The 23,292-nt window shown below is 56.4% G+C and overlaps 1 protein-coding gene across 1 annotated transcript in view; it reads right to left on the reverse strand.

Moving 5' to 3' along the window:
* The window catches only part of OBSCN (obscurin, cytoskeletal calmodulin and titin-interacting RhoGEF), a 72,986-nt gene that overhangs the window by 18,501 nt on the left and 31,193 nt on the right, over positions 1 to 23,292 (reverse strand). The window contains exons 35-54 of the mRNA XM_040973576.1: positions 22,953 to 23,216; positions 22,418 to 22,681; positions 20,915 to 21,178; positions 19,985 to 20,248; positions 14,594 to 14,857; positions 14,064 to 14,327; positions 13,134 to 13,397; positions 11,867 to 12,130; positions 11,394 to 11,660; positions 11,030 to 11,299; positions 10,298 to 10,570; positions 9,735 to 9,931; positions 9,534 to 9,609; positions 5,520 to 5,792; positions 5,160 to 5,435; positions 4,500 to 4,787; positions 4,129 to 4,431; positions 3,416 to 3,789; positions 2,039 to 2,894; positions 1,655 to 1,933 (exon numbers count right to left, since the gene is read on the reverse strand). Of these exons, the coding sequence (XP_040829510.1) occupies positions 1,655 to 1,933; positions 2,039 to 2,894; positions 3,416 to 3,789; positions 4,129 to 4,431; positions 4,500 to 4,787; positions 5,160 to 5,435; positions 5,520 to 5,792; positions 9,534 to 9,609; positions 9,735 to 9,931; positions 10,298 to 10,570; positions 11,030 to 11,299; positions 11,394 to 11,660; positions 11,867 to 12,130; positions 13,134 to 13,397; positions 14,064 to 14,327; positions 14,594 to 14,857; positions 19,985 to 20,248; positions 20,915 to 21,178; positions 22,418 to 22,681; positions 22,953 to 23,216 (5,844 nt within the window). The remainder of the gene's footprint in view (positions 1 to 1,654; positions 1,934 to 2,038; positions 2,895 to 3,415; positions 3,790 to 4,128; positions 4,432 to 4,499; positions 4,788 to 5,159; positions 5,436 to 5,519; positions 5,793 to 9,533; positions 9,610 to 9,734; positions 9,932 to 10,297; positions 10,571 to 11,029; positions 11,300 to 11,393; positions 11,661 to 11,866; positions 12,131 to 13,133; positions 13,398 to 14,063; positions 14,328 to 14,593; positions 14,858 to 19,984; positions 20,249 to 20,914; positions 21,179 to 22,417; positions 22,682 to 22,952; positions 23,217 to 23,292) is intronic.

A 23,292-nucleotide genomic window follows, 5' to 3' on the forward strand; every position in this document is an offset into this window, starting at 1 on the left:
TGAGGAGACCCAGACTGAGTTTCCAGCTGCCAGCTTTGGCCTGGCCCAGACAGTGAGTCAGCATTATATCTCTCTGTCTCTGCATTTCAAATGCAAAGGTAACCTGAGAACTGAATTGAACCCACATGCCCATGAATAAGGAGCGTCTCTCCAGGCATGTGGGTCCTCTGTGATGCCCTTGACAGCAAGTTTCAATTCTCAGGAAACAAATTCAGCCTTGTTGGATTTATGGCTGCTTTTTGTTTTACTTGAAACTGCTGCAGCTATTCCTTGGCCTTGGCCTCCACACACACATGTGCACCCTGGATACATGTCCAACTTGCCCGCCGCTCCTGGGTCCGATGGCCTCACTTCCTAGCTCTACCTCAGCTAAGTGCTCCAGCACTGCTCACTCTTCCTCAGGGCTTCTCAGCAGGCCTCACCCTGTCTGCCGGCCGCCCTCCCACCTCTGAGACTCAGCTGCAAAGCGTGCTGGGCCTCTGCCCAGCTTGGCCACCTGGAGGGCTCTAGCCCCCGGGAGGTGCAAGTCAGGCAGGAGACACCAAGTCCAAAGTCCCACCTGGCAAACAGTAATGCTGTCCACCTACTGGTGCACTTGACTTCCAGGTCTAGGACCAGGCTGCAGCACCTGTCAGAACTGGGCCTAGGGTTCTGGAGAGCTGCTTCAACCCACCAATCAGTGCGAATCGGGTCTGGGTGCAAGCCAGATTGGACCATTGTACTCACTGGTGCACATGAGCTGAGTCAAAGGAATGGTCTTGTGGGGGTTCAAGGGACACCCTAACTAGGCCATTTTATCTGCTTGGGGTGGGCCAGGCCAAACCAAACCACCTGCTGATGACCATAGGAACTAGGGCTGAGAGCCAACCTTTCATGAGTTCCTGATGGGCCCCTTGCTCCTGCAGAAACATATAGGAGATGGGGCAAGTGGCCATCTGGACCAGCTTGTAGCACCCACCAGGGAGTGCAAGAACCAGGGCTCAGGACGGACCATGTAGGGTGACCTGGTCAGGAATAGACCTCTGAATCATGTGAGTAATCCTGAATTGAAGGGGTTCCTGACCTCAGGGGACATCCCATGGACATGTGGTCCGACCATGGAGCACATGCTGCAGGACCAGGCTATTCTACTGCCAACTCCAGAGAGAGGATGAAGAGCACCCCCAGATGCTCATGAAAGGCAAGACAACTGAATCCTCTAATTCCACAGAAGATCTCAAAGGCTCTTTAAAGAGTGAAAAGAAAAGCAAGGGACTCAATGCTTTAGGCCAGGTTCTACAGAAAACAGCTAGGCTTGTGGATACTCTTGAAACAAAATGGACAAGCAATAGGCCTCAGAACTTACACAAAGACAGCCAGAAAGAGTCCCTGTGAGGATAGATGGAGTACATGGCCTCTCACCCAAGGGCATTCTCAATGCACCATCTCCACTCCCCCACTAATGTAGTCTGCGAAAGGGGTGGTATGCCCTCTCCCTGCCTGCCCACCATGGACACATCTCTTCTCACCTCTCCTTCCCTCTCCTTTCCTCTCTAACCCTACCAGAGGCCCACACCTCTGCAATAAACATTTAAAATTAATCATTCTGTTATGAAAAAAGAACAGTGCCATCTGCCCCCCTTGCCCAGGCCAGCAATGTAGGCCTGGCACTCACAGTCCACACGGAGCTCAGCCTTGGTGGAAGAAACACCCACGCTGTTCTCAGCCAGGCAGCGGTAGACACCCATGTCTGCTGGCACCACAGCTGTGATGATGAGCTGGTGGCCGCCCTGCTGGTCCTCGTTGATCATATAGTGGTCATCCTCCTCCAGCAGCTTTCCATCCTTGAACCAGCGTACGCTGGGCATCGGCTGGCCCCTCACCACACAGTCGAAGCTCACAGGATAACCGTCCTGTACCTCTTGGTTCTGCAGCTCCGTCAGAAACACAGGGGCTGGGTAGGATAGACAGGGCATGCACAGTCAGCCCCAGGTGGCCCCAATGCCCCATGGGTGGCCTGACATGCTCCCAACCCATCCCAGCTGGTGGACATGCTCACCAGTATCAGCAGGCAGAAGGCCAGGTGCTGGCTCTAGGGGTGCCCCGGGGGTGGAGGCCACCTTTCCAATGCGCATCTCCACACCCCGGGGGCCCTGCTCCACCAGGCTGATCTCCACACCAATACCCATCGCTGCAAACATCTCCCGGAAGCGGCTGACAGCCTGCTGGGCTTCAGCGGGGGCCTCAAAACGGATGCATACGCAGTGTTCATCCTCTCGATATGTCTGCCAGTCGGCCGGCTCCTCTGGCTCAGCTGGGCCCTCATCCGCACTCAGGAAGAGTTCCTCATCCGAAACTTCAGCCGGACCCTTGGTGCGGAAGAGCCGATGCAGCCGCCGGGCAGCCCGGCGGAAGGCATCATCCAGCTCACTCCCCGAGGAGCTCTCCGCCTCACTTTCTGTCCCGCTGACCACAACACAGGCACTGTGGGCCACCTGCCCAAACTTGCTGCTCACCTGGCAGGTGTAACAGCCAGCGTCTGTGTGGCCCAGGCCAGTGACTAGCAATGAGCAAGTGCCATCAGCCAGCTGGTCAATGTGGTGGTGCCGCCCATCAGTCAACTCCACACCATCCTTTAGCCAGCAGGCCCGCACCTCTGCCTTGCTGGCCACCACACACTCCAGGTGCAAGACATCCCCTGCCTGTGCCTGAGTATCCCCAAAAGTGCGGGAGAATGTGGGCCCTTCCTGCTGCCTCATCTCTTTCCGGACTTTGTAACCCTTGAAGGCAGCCTGAATCTTTACAGCTGCCTCATCCAGACGGGGACCACTCTGGCCTCCCTGGAGCAGCTGCTCTGCGGGTGATGGCTCTTGCGGCTTCTGTGGCTTCGCAGAGGGGACTTCTGGGGTCCCAACCTGTGACACAAAGCAGGACGTCATGGCAGGGTAGGAACTAAGGTGTGCCCTTGGGCCTGGAAGCAGTGAGGCAGGCTATGGTTCCAGGCCTTGCTCCAACGTGCCTGTCTCCCTGCTCTCTTCTAGCAACCCTGCTGATCAACCAGGAGCAGACACCTACTGGCCCCCACCACTACCCAGAAGCAAACCCACCTCACAAGAACCACTGCACACCCAGGGATGGGTTGCACACAAGTAAAAGGACCCACGGGCCAGCCTCAGGTCTTCAGGAAAAGGGAAACAGTCAGGTGGGCAAATGGGTGAACAGAGTGCATGGACAGGTAAGGGACTGATGGATGGGAGAGTAGAGAGGGGATGGGGTAGCAAGCAGCTGAACAAATGGAAGAACGGTGGGTGGACGGGAGGCGGGTGATGCATGCATGGGCAGGCGTGGGAGTCAACAGGGGCAAACAAGGTAGGCACACAATAGACTGTCGGAAGTTTGAGGCTTCACACAGCCCTCTCCAGCAAGCCAAGCTCACCTCACTGGCCAGCGGTGAGACTCCCGGCTTCCCAGCCCTCTTCAGGTAGGTGACAAGGGACGGGGTGCCTGCACGGGATTCATCATCTGAGCTGGTATGGGAGAGGTCAGCCTCGCCAGTGCGAGCTAGCTCGTCAGCCGTGGAGTAGTCCTCCGAGAGGTCAGGAGCTGCCTCCTCGGCCCCTTGTCGCAGGAGCTGCAGGTGGGTGTCCTCCTCAGGAAGCTCACTGATGGAATCCAGAGTGGGCTCACGGCTCATGCGGCGCTTCCGGGCCAAGGCCTCCCACAGCAGGTGCAGGTCACCTTCCTGGGCAGCCTCAGGAGGCAGGCTAGGCTGTGCCAGGGCTTCGGCCCCAGAGTTTGCAGCCAGCACCACTGAGGAAGGGTGACAAAATGGTCAGTAGGCCAGAGTAGAGCTGTACCCGGCACCCCGCATGGCTGCTAAGTGGAGAACGGCTCAGACAGGGGACCTATTGGACTCTGCTCCTTACCTGCTCCAGGTCTCAGAGCCCTCCTGCCAGACCCTGGGACAGCAGGGGGCTCATTCTGAGACATGGCTGGGCTTCTCCCACCCTTCCTGTTCCTCCCCCTGGGTCACAGAGCCATGGCCACAGCTACACAGGGAGAGGGACTGTGTATGGGCTGAGGGTGCAATTAGAGCCAGACTGGGGGGTCAGGACAAGGCTGAGGAGGGCCCCGAGGAGGAGGACGCACCCTGGAAAGAGGTGCTGGCAGTAGGAGTCGGACTGCTGGCAGGGCTGCAGCTGTACTGCCCCTGGTCCTCAGCCCTGAAGCCCTTGATGACTAGCTTCTGTTGCCGACCTCGGGAGACCACCTCAAAGCGCCCATCAGGCTGGATGCGCTCCGAACCCTTATGCCAGACCACATCACCAGCCTCGACCGCCATCTCCAGCTCCAGACAGACGTCCTCGCCGGCAGCCACATGCCGACTCTCAGGAGCTAGAGGACAAGCTGGCTCCGGCTCTGTAGGAGACCCCACGCAGGGCAGGGCACAAGCTATGTCAGCAAAGACCCAGACACCCACAAAGGCACAGCCTTCTACAGCTTCAAGGGTGGCAACTCACCCAGCTGGACAGTCTGGGGCAGGTGCACTGGTTCTCCGGTACCCGCAGGACCCACGGCTGCCACACGGAAGCGGTAGGTCTCCCCAGGGGACAGGCCATCCACCACACACTCAGGTCCAGGCACCAACTCATGGCACAAATGCCACTGACCAGTGGTTCCCTGCTTCATTTCCACACGATAGCCACAGAGACCACCCCCGCCATCACTTGTGGGGGCTACCCAGGAGAGCGTCACAGATCGGCCGCTGCGCCCCACCACTTCAGCATCCTCTGGGGGGTCAGGGAGGCCTGTAAAGCAGAAGGACCATCAGCACCAGGGCCCAAGCGCCCTCTGTAGCCACCACTGGACATGTGTGAGCACTGGGGATCAACTATAGCTCCTGTATCCCAGGAGAGACCATGTATGGCCAGAGCATCTAACAGCTTACAGGATGGAGACCCTCACACTTCCCACTCTAGGACTGGGCTCAGGGCACATGGAGAAGGACCAGCAAGGACCCTCCAGGGTTACAGGCCCCGCAGGCAGGTAGGGAGAGCCTGCCTGGGGCCCACCCTGCCTTCTGGGCCTCGCATAGCCAGGCACACAGCCTGCGTCACCACCTCTTGACCACACAGAAGCAGGAAGACATCCGCCAGACCCAATCTGGGGTGGGGCCTCACTCAGTACAGAGAGCCGAGCAGAAGCCACAGCATCCCGGGCGGCGAAGGTGACTTCCCCAGCATGATGCGGCTGGGCGTGGTGCAGCAGCAGGCTGTGGTGGCTGCCGTCAGCTGTGACTGTCCAGTCGGGGTCGTCTGGCTGCAAAGTGGTGCCTTCCAGGTACCAGCTGGCCTCACCCACAGGCACAGGCTCACTGAGCATGCAGTTAAAGTGGGCCTGCGCACCGGTGGTCACCACCACATCTTGTGGGGTCTCCAGGAACTCCAGGCGCCAACCTGCAGCAGGATGGGGGTGCTGTGAGAATGGGTGTGTGGGAGGATGTGCAGGGGGCGGGGCGGCTCCCAGCACCCCACAGTCACCTCGGACAGTGAGGAAAGCAGAGGACACGAGGTCCCCGGCCAGGAAGGTCACACGACAGCTGTCCCGTGGGTGCAGGTTTTTGAGCAGCAGCAGGTGGCGCAGGCCGCCTTCGAAATAGACCACCTCGGCACTGTCCGAGGTGTGCACCGGCTCATCATCCAGGAGCCAGGTCTGCGCAGCCACCTCAGGCTGGGACAGCTGGCACTCGAACAGCGCCTCTCCGCCCTCAGGGGCCTCCACGTTCTCCAGGCCCCGCACCACCGTGTTCTTGGCTGTGAGGAGAAGGCAGCTCAGGGGTGCTGGTGTCCACAGGGCTCCCCATTGTCATTCATTCAGAGACCCCAAAGCTAGAGAGCCACAGGGAATATCCCTGGCAGTTGCCATGTGGTGAGCAGGGGCACTGGGTGGCGAGTGTTCTGGGTGCCCAACCCCAGGGGCCTGTATCAACCTGAAGAACAATATGAGGGGCTGTGGCTCCATTCTCATATTCAGGAGACCACCTGCTGCACAAGCTCATGGCCCTGGAGCCTGCAGTATAGGGCCTTGGATAGTGACCAGGGCCACAAGGACTCTCTACTGGCCCTCATGACCCCTTCCCTACTCACTCTCCACCATGTCCACCTGCTCCAGCCATACACTTGTCCTGGAAGTCACACACTCAGCTCCACCCAAGGCACACTCTGCCACTGGCCTCCTCACAGGCTGTTCCCACCGGCCTGGCCGCCTTAGCACAAGTGTCCGCCAGGCGGCCTCACCTCGCACTTGAAGCAGGGCCTCTGTACAGGTGCCCTCAGCCTCGCAAGAATAGATGCCGCTGTCGTGGGGCAGGGCCGGCCTGAAGATGAGCCTGGCCACTGTCCAGTCCTGCTCTATGATGACGCGGTGCCCGTCTGCGCAAACCTCCCGCGCGTTCATCTTCCACATGGCATGCACGGGCCGTGAATACTGGCAGACGAGCTCCACCGAGCCCCCCTCCTCCACCACCAGGTCCTGCATGGCACTGACCACCTCCACCGCAGGATCTGTCGGCCAACGCCAGACACCCATCAGCCATGGGAGCGACTCCCATGCCCACCCTGCCCGCCCTGCCCGTGGTCAGCATTAGCAGCTTCAGCAGCTACAAGCACAGCAGCAACTGCCTGGCACCCTGGGGCCCACAAGCCAGCCAGGCTCGGCATCTGTCTAAGCTAGGGTCACAGGAGACACACCCCATCCTGGTGGCCTTGGGCCCTGCCTACTCAGGGGCAAAGAACTACCGCCTGATGATCTGGCCAAGGCATTTATACTTTCTAAAGCTGGGAGAAGGGAAAGAACAGGTGCCTGCGGCCGACTTCCTGCCGGCACAGCTCCTGCCCCAGCCCATAGTGTAAGGCATGGCAAGGGCCAGGCCCCAGGAAGGCTCCCACCCACCACAGGTTTGCAGGGAAGGAGGGCATGGGGCAGTCTCCAACGTGACTGAGAGCACTGCCAGGGCAACCTGCCACCCCAGTATAGGCCCAGAAGCTGTGCCCATCCTGGAATGCATGCAGGGCAATGCGGGTGCAGGAAGGCTTGAGCATGGGGCATCCCCAGTGGCCAATACCTTTGACCAACAGCTTGGCCATGGAGACCAGGGGCCCTGCACGGAAGGTGACGGTGCCTGAGTCTGCCACCCCAAGGCCTGAGAGCGTGAGGGAGTGCTGGGTTCCATCGTGCACAGCCACCACACTTAGGGGGCCGTCCTGCAGCAGCGTCCCATCCAGCCACCAGCGGGCATCTGGCCCCCCCGCGCGGGACACCTCACAGGAGAACACAGCCACCTCCCCCGCGAAGACATCCACATTCTGCAGGCCACGCACCAGGCACAGTGCAGCCTCTGCGGAGAGGGAGGAGGGCACTGGATACTCAGGGCCACTAGGGATCACAGATACAGGTTCATCCAGGGGCCACTGACATGGGGAATGATACAATAACAGACCTGGCTTTTGCCCCCAGCCCTGGCACAGAGCACCAAAGCCCAATTCAAACCCCCAAATTCTAGCAGTGCCCTAGATGGCACCTGAGTTTGTGTCAATGAAGAGACAGGCAGTGACCCAGTCAGTAGAAGGACCAAGCCTTCGGAAATCACAGCCTTCAGTTCCAAACACAGCCCACAGGGAGAGGCAGAGGAGCCAAGACAAAGCTCTGGGAGGATCTGAAACAAGGATGGCCAGGGCTGGAGGGTGCACATGGAGAAGGCACAGAGCCTGCCTCTGCACAACTACCACCAACCCCTTGGCCTGTGATATCAGACCTACTGTAGTTGCTGGGGTCATGGGGATGCCACAACCCTCAGGTTCCTCCAGGGCTCCTTGGCGTGAGGGCAGAGGTGACTGTGTCAGCACAGATGGGTCTCCACCATCCTGAAAGAACCCACCCAACCACAGGAGACAGGGAGGCCTCCTGCTGCGAGTGCTGGGCAAGGGGCTAGGCTCACGCACAAGCCAACCACAGTCCCCACATGTCCTCAGAGCACATCAGTACCTGCTCAGAGGATGGGCCCAGGCTGATGGCGGGTGTGTCTGGCCAGGGACTCTGCCCTAGAAGCAAGGTAGTATCCCTGGGGCATGGAAGCTGATACTACTCTGTTTGGAAGGTCCAAGGGCCCCCAAAGCTGGTGAGAACTGTCTGCCTTCATTGTACCGCAGCCCACACTCAGGCGAGGCTCCCACCTGCCCCATGCCCTTGCACAATCCTCCTCCTCCCAACCTCTGTTGATGAACACTTGGAATATGTGTGCAGACAAGGCATTGATAGCCCACTTAGCTTACCAAGTGCCCTATGGCCAGACAAGTCGGGGTCAGAAGCTTTCCCTACCCACTGCAGGGGCCCAGGCATGGGCAGACTTGAGATGCCACCATCCCACGGGACAGGCAGGAGCCACATGCTGAGATAAGCAAGCTCAGGGTGCCTACCTCCCAGGCTGACTGCTGGGGGGCTACTCATACCTCCACATTGGCCACCGAGCACACACCTACCAACACCTCTCTTGCCTCCAGCACCACTGACCAACTGAGCTCATCCACCACACCATTGCTGACAGCCATCCACACACACAGGTCCAGGGCTTCCCCAGACCACAGACAGGCAACTGTACGTGAGCCAACCCAGCCAAGATGAGGACAGTTCGTGTGTCCACACCACTCACAGAGGCCTGCTTCCCTGTGGGTCCTCCTGCTGGGCCCTGGCTCAAGATACCCATGAGGCTCCCTCTCACCCTCAGAGGGCACAGACACTTGGCCCCATGGGCCACAGGACTAGCCACATCTGTCTCAGGGGAGAGGACCCAGGTTCAGTACACTCTGCACACCCAGTGCCCGTGTAAGACTGGGATTCAGGAGAACAGCTACAAGGGGTCTTTCCTAAGTTCAACCCAGAGGAATTCAGGTCTGTTCAATGGCAAACAAATAAGTGGGCAATGGGTGGATGGATAGCTGGAGAATGGATGCATGGATAGCAGATAGGTTAATGGATGAATGGAAAAACGGATGACTGATGGGTAGTGGATAGGTTAATGGATGGATAGATGGCTGATGGGTAGTGGATAGGTTAATGGATGGATAGATGGCTGATGGGTAGTGGATAGGTTAATGGGTGGAAGGATGGCTGATGGGTGGTAGATAGGTTAATGGGTGGGTGGATGGATGATAGATAGGTGGCAGATGGATGGAGAATGGACAATGGATGAAGATGAGGATGGGAGTCAGGGAAGCTCTGCCCTGTCTGTGACCATGCCTGTAAAAGGCTGTGCTTCCCACTCTGGACAGGATGTCTCTATCCCCCCACACAACCAGGACTTGGCCAGGAGACCCTCAGCAGCCCACACCAGTGGCTCTTCAGTGGTGGCTGTAGTGACCAGGGCTGGAAAACAGGTGACACAACAAGGTCACTGTCCAAGTCTTGGGTTGCTGCCTGCCCTCAAATAGCAGCTGGCGGGTAAACCACTGTGGCATTAGGGAACATCAGAGGTGCGGGGCATGGAAGGGGCTGCCCACCTGTGACCTTCAACTGGGCCTCGGAGCTGCAGGAGCCCACCTGGAAACTGACAGTCCCAGCATCCTCAGCGGTCACCTGAGGACCAGGCAGGGAGAACCTTAGTGCAAGGGTCCCAACAGTGAGGGAGGCCCGCCCCTGCCCCAGGCTTCCCCATGACGAGGCCTACCCTCACCCAGTGCTGGCTGCTCCTGGGCTCTCACCTTATGCAAGGTAAGCAGGTGCAGCACACCCTGTTCCACAGTGATGTCATTCATCTCATTGGCCTGTAGGGGCACTCCTCCCAAGGACCAGTGGGCCTCGTGGCCAGAGGCTCTGGACAGCCGGCATCGGAAGTGGGCGTCCTGGCCCTCACAGAGCTGCATATCCTGCAGGGGCTCCAGGATGGTCACCTCAGGGGCTGGACACAAGTGGGGGGGCAGGGCCATCAGCCTCACCTCAGCACCTGGCATGCCCTCTCCTGACCAGCAGAGGCCTCATGCCTGCAGGTATGAACCCTGCCCTCCCACCATGATTCCCAAAGTGCCCTGTTCCCAGCTCCTTCCTCCAGCTCAGGCCACAGTCTGCACTCTGATGCAGACTACCATCTGCATGAGCCCTCCATGGGGGCCCAGACCCCAACACTGTGTGAGCCTTTGAGAAGACCCGCAGCCTAACTCAGGCCACAGCCCCAACTGCTCAGAGCTTGGGTGTCCACCCCTCCCAATTCCCTGGCCCTGGTCCACTCCTGAGGAGGGTGACCAGGGAGCATGCCCACAGCCCCCACCTCGCACAGTGAGCTGGGCGGAGGACATGTGCACCCCCACGTGGAAGGAGACAGTGCCGGCATCTTCAGGGGTCACACCCCTCAGCTGGAGCACGTGGGTGCGGCCTCCTCGCACAGTCACCTCAGTCACCTCATTGCTCTGTAGTGGCAGGCCCTGGAGACACCACTGCACGTCCCTGGCCCCTGACCGGGACAGCTCGCAACTGAACTCTACATCTTCGTCAGCCTGGACCTCAGCGTCGGCCAGCCCACGCACGATGCTCACTTCAGGTTCTGGGAATGGCAGGGGAATGGGAGTTCCTTCACCAGATGAGCCAGAACACCCACGATCTCTGCCATACCACCCAACATTGGCCACTGGGGTGCTTACAGGAACAGGGATGGGGGATCCTGTATCCCAGAGGCACAGGCAACAGCCCTGGCCAAGTGAAAGTGGCATATAGGCAGTGAATGCCTGTGGGTCCCCACACCACCAGGGCCAGCTCCACCCTGGCTGGGCACTGAGGGAAGCGACACTCTCAGGAGGACCAAGCAAGGGCTCAAAGGCCACCCAGGCCTTGCCAGTGTTCCTCACCTGCCAGCAGGGGACAGAAAAGGTGGCTGCCCCTCCCATAGCAAGAAGGAGGCAAGAGGAGGCCCTGCAACCCAGGGGGCTTCCAGACCCTGGCACTGGCACTGCCCTGGCAGTGTCCCCAGAAGTTTCAGGATGGCAGTAGGGCCCCACCTGCTCACCTGTGACCCTGAGGGAGGCAGTAGTCTTCTGGCCACCCACCAAGCAGCTGTACTCGCCGGTGTCCTTGGCCTCAAGCCCATGGATCAATAGCTCGCAGGTGGCCCCATCGCGGTAGATCTCAAATTTTGGGCTGGCATGCAGTTCCGTGCCCTCCTTGAGCCACTGTACAGGGCCAACCTCAGGTTCGCTCAGCTGGCAGCACAACCGGGCCTCACCACCTACCTCTGCCTCCACACTCTGCAGCCGTGTCTTGAACTTGGGCCTGGGGGCTGGGGAGCCATAGAGGTGTACTTAGGGCCCGAGCTAACTGCCAAGCAGGACACCCGCCCACCCCTTGTGGGCTGAGGGGGAGGTGCTGCTCACCACGGACCACGAGGCTAGCAGTGCTGCTGGTGGGCCCCGCGTCACAGGTGTAGTCACCTGCATCTTCCTGCTCAACTCCACGCACCAGCAGCTTTGCAGCTGTGCCCTCCTGGGCCAGCTGGTACTTGGCACATGGGAAAAGCTGCAGTGTGCCCTTGCGCCACTCTACACTCACGTCAGCCCGGCTCAGTTCACAGCACAGGTGTGCCGTGGCCCCCTCGTCCACCTCCTGGGCCTGTAGCTCTCGCAAGAACCGCACAGGTGCAGCTGTAAGAGGCAGTATGAGACCAGAGCAGTTGTGGAGCGGAGACAGGGAACAAAGGATGGAGGGAAGGCATGTATTAACCAAGCAGGGGATCCCAGGAAGGTTATGCTGATACTTTCCATGCAGGAGCAGAACGGGAGAGCCGCTGCCCGGCCAAGACAGATGCCCCAGCAGAAGTTGCACACTGTCCACCTGCCCACGGACCCACCTGTGACAGCCAGTGTGGCACTGGTGGCTTGGGAGCCACAGACGCAAGTGTACTCGCCCGCATCCTCTCGGCGCAGGTCCCGCAGTACCAGCTCAGCCGTGCAGCCCTGAAGCCGTTGCTCCCGGCGTGTATCTGCCAGCACCTCCAAGCCACCTTTATTCCAGACCACAGTGGCACTGGTGGCCAGCTCACACCGCAGCACAGCTGTAGAGCCTTCCTCAGCTTGCAGGTCTTGTAGGGGCTCCCGGAAGACAGCCTGGGGAACTGCAGAGGGTGCAGAGGCAGGGTCAGGCTTGCTCAGACAAGACATGGGGACACACGGAGTGGGCGAGCCAAGTCACCTCACCAAGATCATGTCCTTCATATATGAGCCAGAAACTTGACCCCAGACCATAGGGAATGACTATGCGCGCCCCTAGAGCACACCGTGCTGCCTGAGATCTGGGGTATGGCACTGTAGAATATCCTAGAAACCAGGATGAGGGAGGAAATTTGTGGCTGGGCAAGGACTGAAGCTCTGCTCAAGCTGGAACTGGGGTGAATGTTTAGAACAATAATTCTTTGTTACCACTATGACCAGAAACGCAGTGCACGGTCTAGGGCAGAGACAAGGTTCTGCAGGGGCTCCAACAACACAGACAAGATCCAAGGTCAGACAACACACTTGGGGGCAGGCAGGGTGCCTGCACAGCAGGAGGCAGACCCAGATGACCCAGGGCCACACTCAGCCTTACCCCTGATGTTGAGTGTGGCCGAGGTCCTCTCCTGCCCACACACACACATGTACTCTCCAGCATCCTCCAAGGCCAGGTCACAGATGTGCAGCTCACACACGGTCCCCTCCTGCCTCAGGCTGTGTCTGTTCCCATCTCTGAGTGTCTCTGACCCCTTCCTCCATTCCACAGGGGCCACCTTGCTCAGCTCACAACGCAGTGTGACCGTGGCCCCTTCTGTGGCCTCTTCATTCCTCAGACCCTTTGTGAATTTGGTGGGCAGCGCTGAGGAGAGTCAGAGAGATGCCAAAACCATCAAACACAGAACACATAAAAGATACAGAACAACACACAGAAGAGACATGCAATGGAAGACAAATTGGGTGATCAAGCAAGGACTGTGGACAAAACTATCTTGGTTGGACGCAAACATATCCAGAGCAAGTAAGACATGTGTCAAAAAAAGACAGTGTGGGTGGAAAACAGATGACAACAGGGAGCAAAAGGAGAGGACCCACACCGCATGGATCCACACAACTCTGTGTGGTCTTTACCCCTGATGCTGAGCGTGGCCGAGGTCCTCTCCTGCCCACACACACACGTGTACTCTCCAGCATCCTCCAAGGCCAGGTCACGGATGTGCAGCTCACACACGGTCCCCTCCTGCCTCAGGCTGTGTCTGTTCCCATCTCTGAGTGTCTCTGACCCCTTCCTCCATTCCACTGGGGCCACCTTGCTCAGCTCACAACGCAGCATGGCCATGGCCCCTTCTGTGGCCTCTTCATTCTTCAGACCCTTCATGAACTTGGTGGGCAGGGCTACAAATGACCAAGCAGTGTCTCAAGACTCCAGACTCCAGCGACCTAAGTGTACAGCTCACATATATGCACACAGCACATGGGACAACTCAGGTCATGGAACTATTCAGGACATGAGAGACCACAGGTCATGGATAGAAACACACAGGACATGGGAGACCTTAGGTCATCGAGGTACTCAGGATTCAGGAGACCACAGGTAATGGATACACACAGGACATAGGAGACCAAAGGCCATGGATAGACACAGGACATGGGAGACCAAAGGCCATGGAGTTACTCAGGACATTGGAGACCACAGCTCATGGATAGACACAGGACACAGGAGACTGCAGGTCAGGGAAGTACTTAGGACATGGGAGACCACAGGGATCCACTCAGGAAAGTACTGCAAGTTGGACAGGGCAGGGAAAAGTGACTGACATGCAGGTGGGGAAAGAAGCAAATGATTGAGGCAGAACAGGACACAAAGGCTTGGATTTGTCACAAGAAGCTCTGGTAATGAGGAAAAGGGGCACTGGACATACTCTAAGAGGATCCTAGTCAGAGGACAGGTGGCCACAAGGTCAACATGAAACCATGCCACGTGTGGAAACAGAAGGTACTGATGTGGAGACACCATGCAAAAACACACACACACATCTCCAAGGTCAACACCAACTTTACCCCTGATGCTGAGCGTGGCCGAGGTCCTCTCCTGCCCACACACACACATGTACTCTCCAGCATCCTCCAAGGCCAGGTCACGGATGTGCAGCTCACACACGGTCCCCTCCTGCCTCAGGCTGTGTCTGTTCCCATCTCTGAGTGTCTCTGACCCCTTCCTCCATGCCACAGGGGCCACCTTGCTCAGCTCACAACGCAGTGTGGCCGTGGCCCCTTCTGTGGCCTTTTCATTCCTCAGACCCTTTGTGAACTTGGCAGGCAGTGCTGAGGAGGGTCAGAAAGATGAATCCCATGTCACAACTGAGCACACAGAACACAGCACAACACTCAGAAGACGGAATACAGTGCACATGTTGGAGGGACAAGCATGTACTGTGTGCTGAGCTGGTCCTAGTTGGCCCAAGCATGTCACAAAACAGATGAATAACATGTCAAGGATGGGACAGAATGGATGCAGAAGAGATGACAACAGGGAGCAAAAGGAGAGGACCCACACCACATGGATCCACACAACTCTGTGTGGTCTTTACCCCTGATGCTGAGCGTGGCCGAGGTCCTCTCCTGCCCACACACACACATGTACTCTCCAGCGTCCTCCAAGGCCAGGTCACGGATGTGCAGCTCACACACGGTCCCCTCCTGCCTCAGGCTGTGTCTGTTCCCATCTCTGAGTGTCTCTGACCCCTTCCTCCATTCCACTGGGGCCACCTTGCTCAGCTCACAACGCAGCGTGGCCGTCGCCCCTTCTGTGGCCTTTTCATTCCTCAGACCCTTTGTGAACTTGGCAGGCAGTGCTGAGGAGGGTCAGAAAGATGAATCCCATGTCACACACTGAGCACACAGAACACAGCACAACACACAGAAGACACAAATCCCATGTGACATGAGACAAATTGGGTGTCAGTGCACAGGATACGGGATGAAGCTCTTCTTCCCCAGTCTGGGCATGAAACAGTTTCATGTCAAAGATGAGGCAGTGTGAATGGAGAACAGATGATGACAGCAGGAAACAGGTGAGGGCAGACACTACGTGACATCAATGAGGCTCAGTGTGGTCCTTTTCTAGCATCCTTGGTCTCTATCCTCAATACATCCTGGCATCAGGGCTAGGTAAAGTATGTGCACATATGCAGAACAGTGATGACAAGACCAGCATGCAGAATTGAGGGCTGTCTCCAAACAGATTCCAGAATTCCAAGCATAGTCCTGCTATTGCATCTCTGACCTTAAAAACTCAGTTCATCTGAGTCAGCATAATGTTGTGTGAACACATTCAGAGATGAAGGCAGACACCACGTGGAATAGAAATGGGTCAGCGTGGTCCTTCTCTGGTGTCTTGGGTCTCAGACTTAACCCATGTATGCACACATGCAGAAGCTAGGGAATGACTCAGACTTCCAAGAAAGGCTCAGATACAGGAAGGCTAGAGAGATGAGAGGACAACCCCAAAAGGCTTGACAGCAAGAACTTCTATGCCAGCACAGGTGAGCCTGGACGTGGACCATTACAGATGCCTTGGCCCACACGCCTGCTGTTGCACCGGCCAACCAGCCAGGCTGGTCCAGAGCCCACGCCACATTGGAAGCAGTGGGGTGGACTCTATCTCTGACCCATCAGTATTCTCTTATCTCCAGCTGTCCACCCAACACAGTCCCACCTGGAAGTACCTGAGCTCCCTGCATCCACTCAGTCCACGTGGGCCTCCATCTCCCCTTACATATCACTGTCATGACCTTATGCAGCCACACCCCTACCCATGCCTGCCACTGCCCTGGGTTGTAGCACTGGGGCCTCAATGGACCTCAGTTCCACCTCCTATGCCTGTATCAGATTCTCCATCCGCCTACCCCTCCCCCTCTCAATGCCATGCTGAGCAGAGTGACAGCTTACAAGGTACACACTGTCAGCACTCACCCTGGCTATGTCTTCCATTGAAGTCCTAATCTTGAGACCCACTGGATGTGTCTATATCTGGAGATAGGCCCCTTTGTTGAAGGGTGGGGCTGGCACATTGGCATAACAAGCTAACTCTTCATCTGTACAACACCCCATATGGATTCTTGTTCATGTCCCGGTTATTCCACTTCCAACCCATCTCCCTGCCTATGGCCTGGGAAAGCAGCAGAGGATGGCCCAAGTTCCTGGGCTCCTGCTTTCATGTAAGAGACCCAGCAGAAGCTCCAAGCTGCTTGCTTCTGATCAGCTCAGGTTTGACTGTTGTGGCCATTTGGGGAGTGAACCAGTGGATGAAAAAAATCTCTGTCTCTCCTTCTCTCTACAAAATCTGCCTTTCAAATCCTGAGCTGAATGGTATACAGGTTTGAAGGCAGGCCCTCGTCAGCATGATTCCAAGAAGAGCCTGAGACAGAGACACTCCTGGAGCCACAACATGCATGCACAGGAGAGACTGCTATTGCCATGCCAGAGGGTTGTAGGGAGGCAGCACTGTAAACATCTGAGCTGGGAGAGTGCATGGCCCCTGCAGGGTTATGTCCTAACAGCCCAGGAAAACCAATGCAGGAGTGGTGTGCTGTTACAGTAAGTACACAGGTACCTGGGGCTTTGGAGTGAGGGAACAGCCAGTGGCTGGAAATGACCAGCAAGGGCTGCTGCTGAGGATGACAGACTCCTGGCCAGGCTTAAGTGGAAATGAGTGACAAGATCAGAAACTGCAGGGAAGACAAGGCTCTGCAGAATGCAGCCAAGACACACCCCTGCTGCTGGGCTGGGGCAGACCAGGCTAGACAAGGTGGTGCCACCTATCAGCATACTTCAGGGCAGGGCCTGAGGGTGGGGCAGGCTGAACTATACATCCATGTGTGTGCATGAGAGTCAGATGAAATGTGGGCTGGACTAGGCTAGGCCGTAGCAGAGGCTGGCATGCACAAAAACTGGGGCTGAAGACAGGCCTGGTGGGGATTGTTGGGGGTTGCCCCGACTATCCCACGGCACCTACTGGTATGTGTGGGGACCAGCTCTGTGACAGGCTGGCTGGGTTATACCACAGCACCCATTGGTTCGTGTGAGATATGGGGCTGAAGCAGAAATGACTGAGCTGTATCCACCAGTGTGTGCGTTGGCTAGTACAGGTGACAGGCTGCTCCAAACCATGCTCTGGCTGGTACAGACAAGAGACGAATTTGAGGTCACCCAAGGCAAGATTCCTTGAGGGACTCCCTGACTGGAGTGCTGGACTCAGACCCTGGCCACTGGGAAAATCATAAGATGTGTGGTCCTTCCTTAAAGGGCATATATCAGGACTGGGCCTCCTCAGTTGCTGATGCCTATGCAGTGGACAGCATGCCCAGATGTATACAAAGGACATGATAGCCAGCTCATCTAGGCCAGCAGAGGATGTTAACTGCCTCATCAGTGGACGGAAAGCAGAACAGGTTGGATCACTCTCCTGTTCAAGTTAGTAGCACATTCCTGGGTCTGTGGAAGCACTAAAGTGGACATAGTCAGGCAAGAGACCCTGGAAAGTTTCTCAACCCTGGAGCAATGAAACAACATCCCAGGGTTATTGAAACCACTCAAGTAACGTCCTCGGAACACTCTCCACCACAGGGTCTGTAGAGTGTCATCAAAAAGACTGTCCCCTAGCGCTGTGTGCTGGTACAGTGTGACAACAAGGAGTGCCCCCTTCCCCTTCTTCCCATGCGGAGATAGCAAAAAAATAAAAAAGACTGAAAAATATATGTCCCACCTACTTCCCCCATACCTGAACCTCCCCACGCCAACTTAGGTATGTATCCCTCTCAATTATGCAAATATTAAAAAATGATTTTTAAAAAGAAGAATGCAGGCAAAAACGTGGCCAGACTGAGCCAGAGCTCCACCACATGAGTCAGGCCCAATGAGACCACAGATGCTAAGCCTGCAGTGACACACAGGAGGAAACAGCAACTGTAAAAGAATCCTTAAGCAAAAAGGATCCATGCTCAAAGACTCAGGAAATCGCTAGCCTGTCCATGAGCATTGAGCACCGTATCTCAGGTGCTGCTGGGCAGCCCAGGTGCACCACGATGGGGTGTGTGGTTTCCTCGGCAGAAGCCCAGAGCTCAGGAAACCCGGCAGGCCAACTCTGTAAAAAACCCTCAGGCCCGGCGCCATGGCCTAGCAGCTAAAGTCCTCACCTTGAACACGCCAGGATCCCATATGGACACCTGTTCTAATCCCAGCAGTTCCACTGCCCGCCCAGCTCCTTGCTTGTGGCCTGGGAAAGCAGTCGAGGACAGACCAAAGGATTGGGACCCTGCACCCATGTGGGAGACCTGGAAGAGGTTTCTGGTTCCTGGCTTTGGATCAGTGCTGCACCGGCCATTGCGCTCTTGGAGAGTGAATCATCGGATGGAAGATCTTCCTCTCTGTCTCTCCTCCTCTCTGTATATCTGACTTTGTAATGAAAATAAAATAAATCTTTTTTTTTAAGATTTATTTTTATTATTTTTTCATTGGAAAGGCGGATATACAGAGAGGAGAGACAGAGAGGAAGATCTTCCATCCGATGATTCACTCCCCAAGTGAGCGCAACGGGCCGATACTATGCCGATCCGAAGCCAGGAGCCTCTTCCGGGTCTCCCACGCGGGTGTAGGTTCCCAAAGCTTTGGGCCGTCCTCCACTGCTTTCCCAGGCCACAGGCAGGGAGCTAGAAGGGAAGCGGGGCTGCCGGGATTAGAACCGGCGCCCATATGGGATCCCGGGCGTGCAAGGCGAGGACCTTTAACCACTTGCGCCACCGCGCCGGGCCCAATAAAATAAATCTTAGAAAAAAGAGAAGGAACACTCGTCTGACAGCATGTGCCCCTGCGAACTAAACTGCAAGGGAGAACATGGTTGTTGACAACTTCCCCAGCAGAACCCCTGAGAGCATGGACTGCAGGAGGCAGAGCCGGGGGCATGGAGACTCTCAGACTCCCAACATTCTTCAGCACCAGGCACCAGAGGCAGCCAGCTGTACCTCCAAGGGAGTTCAAAGGTCCACAGAGATGACAATGCCCCTAGGTCAGGGTGCATAGACTGTCTCAGGGACCTAGGCAGCCCTGACCCCTGGCCCCAGGCATGGCGCATCCAGGACACGAGGCACAAACCACACAGGACCGTTTGCTAGCCTTGAAATGGAACAGAACCTGCCCCTCAGTGTCTTAGCTTGCTTGGTGTCCAAGACCCATTTCCTCTTGCCAATTTCTTCTTGCTGCACCTACCCCATCAGTGTCCCAGAGATTCTGGGTGTAGGTCTGAGGCAGGAACGGACTAGGAACACAGGCTGCTGGAACCATGTACATGTGCTGTGCATGTCGCACGGGTGTGATCTCGCAGAGGGAAGAGTCAGACCTGAGATGCACCCCTCTACAATGTACACACCTCCATCCTCAGAGTGTGACTGACATTCTAATGAGAAAGGAAGAGCAGGTGTGGCGGTCACTGTGGCACACTGAGCAGAGAAGCTCTGGAAAAATTGGCAACACATATTGGTGTGTCAGAATACTGGAGCTCCACTTCTGATCATGGCCCATTGCTAATGCCATCTGGAAGGCAGCAACAAGTGGATCACACAATTGGGCTCCTGAACCTGGACACATGCCCAGGTGTTGCAGCCACCTGTGGAGTGAACCAGTGAATGAAAGATCTCTCTCCCTCTCCTACCCTGTGTCACTTACCTTCTAGGTAACAATGAGATTAAGGAGCACAGACATAGAGACCACAGAATGAAACCCAAGAAGTCACAGCACAACACATGCACAACACACAAACTACAGGCAAGGATGACATGTCCTGGGCTGCTGAGATGAACAGTGTGAGCACGAGACACTCAGAACATGTCAGCACGAGACAGTGTGGGTGGAAAACAGATGACAACAGGGAGCAAAAGGAGAGGACCCACACCACATGGATCCACACAACTCTGTGTGGTCTTTACCCCTGATGCTGAGCGTGGCCGAGGTCCTCTCCTGCCCACACACACACGTGTACTCTCCAGCATCCTCCAAGGCCAGGTCACGGATGTGCAGCTCACACACGGTCCCCTCCTGCCTCAGGCTGTGTCTGTTCCCATCTCTGAGTGTCTCTGACCCCTTCCTCCATTCCACTGGGGCCACCTTGCTCAGCTCACAACGCAGCATGGCCATGGCCCCTTCTGTGGCCTCTTCATTCTTCAGACCCTTCATGAACTTGGTGGGCAGGGCTACAAATGACCAAGCAGTGTCTCAAGACTCCAGACTCCAGCGACCTAAGTGTACAGCTCACATATATGCACACAGCACATGGGACAACTCAGGTCATGGAACTATTCAGGACATGAGAGACCACAGGTCATGGATAGAAACACACAGGACATGGGAGACCTTAGGTCATCGAGGTACTCAGGATTCAGGAGACCACAGGTAATGGATACACACAGGACATAGGAGACCAAAGGCCATGGATAGACACAGGACATGGGAGACCAAAGGCCATGGAGTTACTCAGGACATTGGAGACCACAGCTCATGGATAGACACAGGACACAGGAGACTGCAGGTCAGGGAAGTACTTAGGACATGGGAGACCACAGGGATCCACTCAGGAAAGTACTGCAAGTTGGACAGGGCAGGGAAAAGTGACTGACATGCAGGTGGGGAAAGAAGCAAATGATTGAGGCAGAACAGGACACAAAGGCTTGGATTTGTCACAAGAAGCTCTGGTAATGAGGAAAAGGGGCACTGGACATACTCTAAGAGGATCCTAGTCAGAGGACAGGTGGCCACAAGGTCAACATGAAACCATGCCACGTGTGGAAACAGAAGGTACTGATGTGGAGACACCATGCAGAAACACACACACACATCTCCAAGGTCAACACCAACTTTACCCCTGATGCTGAGTGTGGCCGAGGTCCTCTCCTGCCCACACACACACATGTACTCTCCAGCATCCTCCAAGGCCAGGTCACGGATGTGCAGCTCACACACGGTCCCCTCCTGCCTCAGGCTGTGTCTGTTCCCATCTCTGAGTGTCTCTGACCCCTTCCTCCATTCCACTGGGGCCACCTTGCTCAGCTCACAATGTAGCGTGGCCATGGCCCCTTCTGTGGCCTTTTCATTCCTCAGACCCTTTGTGAACTTGGCAGGCAGTGCTGAGGAGGGTCAGAAAGATGAATCCCATGTCACACACTGAGCACACAGAACACAGCACAACACTCAGAAGACACAAATCCCATGTGACATGAGACCTGGGTTGGGTGTCCCAGCACAGGGCAGGCTCTGAGGTGTTATTTTGTACACCCCTGTGCATCACACCTGTATTTCTGTGATGTCACCAGTTTCATACTGGTATGGATGTGTCTCCACAGCCAGGGTGACACAGAAGGCGCTGGCATCTGATAAGCTGAGGATAGACAGTATCTAGTCCCTGGAACAGGTTTTGGCAGCCCTGAGGAATAAGCCTGAGTGGGCAGTTGGACAAGGGGAGCAGACAATGACACAGCCAAAACAGGGAAATCCAGCAAGGATGTGGGGAAGCTAGATCTCCCCCAAGAACACCAGAGCAAGAGAAATGGACTCAGGGCCTGCAGGCAAGTGAGTACAGTACCTAGCCAGAAGTAGTAACCCCTTCCTGACATCACGGTGGCCCTTCCAGGCTCTGATTATATCAGGAATGTGGCTCAAGGGCCCAGCCCAGCTCACACCATGCTGTGGCCTTCCACAACTCCGTAACTCACATAACTACAAAAGACCTCACCTGACATGACTCCGTTATCCCACGTACGCTCTCACCCCACATGACAATCTTACCACATGTCACTCCCTCACCCTTCATGACGCCTTCGCCACACACTACATCCCCACCCCACATGATGCTCTCACCCCACACAACGCCTTCACCCCACACGACTCCCTAACCCCACACAATGCCCTCATTTCACACAGCTTCCTCACCCCACACAGTGCCCTCACCCCACAAGATGCCCTGTCCGCACACGACACCCTCATCCCACTGAAGTCCACACCTCCACGACATCCTCACCACCCACCTGGCTTCCAGTGACAACCTTACCTCCTGTGATGGTGCCCTCCTTTTTTCCAAAAAAAGTCCCTATTCTGCAGCCTCTGCTTAGCATTTTTCTAACTTCTTCCTCCTCTGTTGTTAGGCACTTCAAGGACCTGTTACTGCTATTTTGTCTTTTTCATTGCTTCACACCTAGTGCCACCTGACTTTGACCCTATGGGGCTAGGAAGGATCCAAGGTGGGTCACTGAATAGGCATGAGACACACTGTACACATGGAGGAGACATGGAAAAGCTGGAGGAAGCACAGTATAGAGTTCTGGGAGACGGGACTGTGGGTACACAGACACAAGGCCACTGCACATTACCTGTGACACTGAGCATGGCCGAGGTCCTCTCCTGCCCACACACACACGTGTACTCTCCAGCATCCTCCAAGGCCAGGTCACAGATGTGCAGCTCACACACAGTCCCCTCCTGCCTCAGGCTGTGTCTGGCCCCGTCTTTGATGGTCTCTGACCCCTTCCTCCATTTCACAGGGGCTGCCTTGCTCAGTTCACAACGCAGCATGGCCGTGGCCCCTTCCGTGGCCTCCTTACTTCTCAGACTTCCTATGAAATGGGCAGGCAGGGCTAGGGAGGATGACAGACAGAAGCAACATCAGATTACACAGAGAATGCTGAGAACAGCATGTGACAAGACTGAGTACAGGAAGTAGAGACGAACAGAAACGCCCAGGGCTGAGGGGCTGTCCCCTGGGTCCCACACAGCGCCCAGGAGGCTGTTAGAGATCCCACAGAGGGCAGAGAGGACACAGCCACAGAGGCAGGGAAATGTGAAATGAGACGATGTGGCTGGTACCAAGCCAACACCACAGCAGAACACACAGCCATATGGTGTTACCCGTGACACTCAGCGTGGCCGAGGTCCTCTCCTGCCCACACACACACATGTACTCTCCAGCATCCTCCAAGGCCAGGTCACAGATGTGCAGCTCACACAGGGTCCCCTCCTGCCTCAGGCTGTGTCTGTTCCCATCTCTGAGTGTCTCTGACCCCTTCCTCCATTCCACAGGGGCCACCTTGCTCAGCTCACAACGTAGCGTGGCCGTGGCGCTCTCCGTGGCCGTCCTGTTTCTCAGTTTTCCTACAAACTGGGCAGGCAGGGCTGCAGCCAGGTGAGAAAGATGGAGGCCGTGGCCTTCACTCTCTGTTTTTGGGGAAAGAGACCCCAGGGGGCCATG

The sequence above is a fragment of the Ochotona curzoniae genome, unplaced genomic scaffold (assembly GCF_017591425.1).
Source record: "Ochotona curzoniae isolate NIBS_2020 unplaced genomic scaffold, NIBS_Ocur_1.0 contig_1, whole genome shotgun sequence".
In the NCBI taxonomy this organism is placed as follows: domain Eukaryota; kingdom Metazoa; phylum Chordata; class Mammalia; order Lagomorpha; family Ochotonidae; genus Ochotona; species Ochotona curzoniae.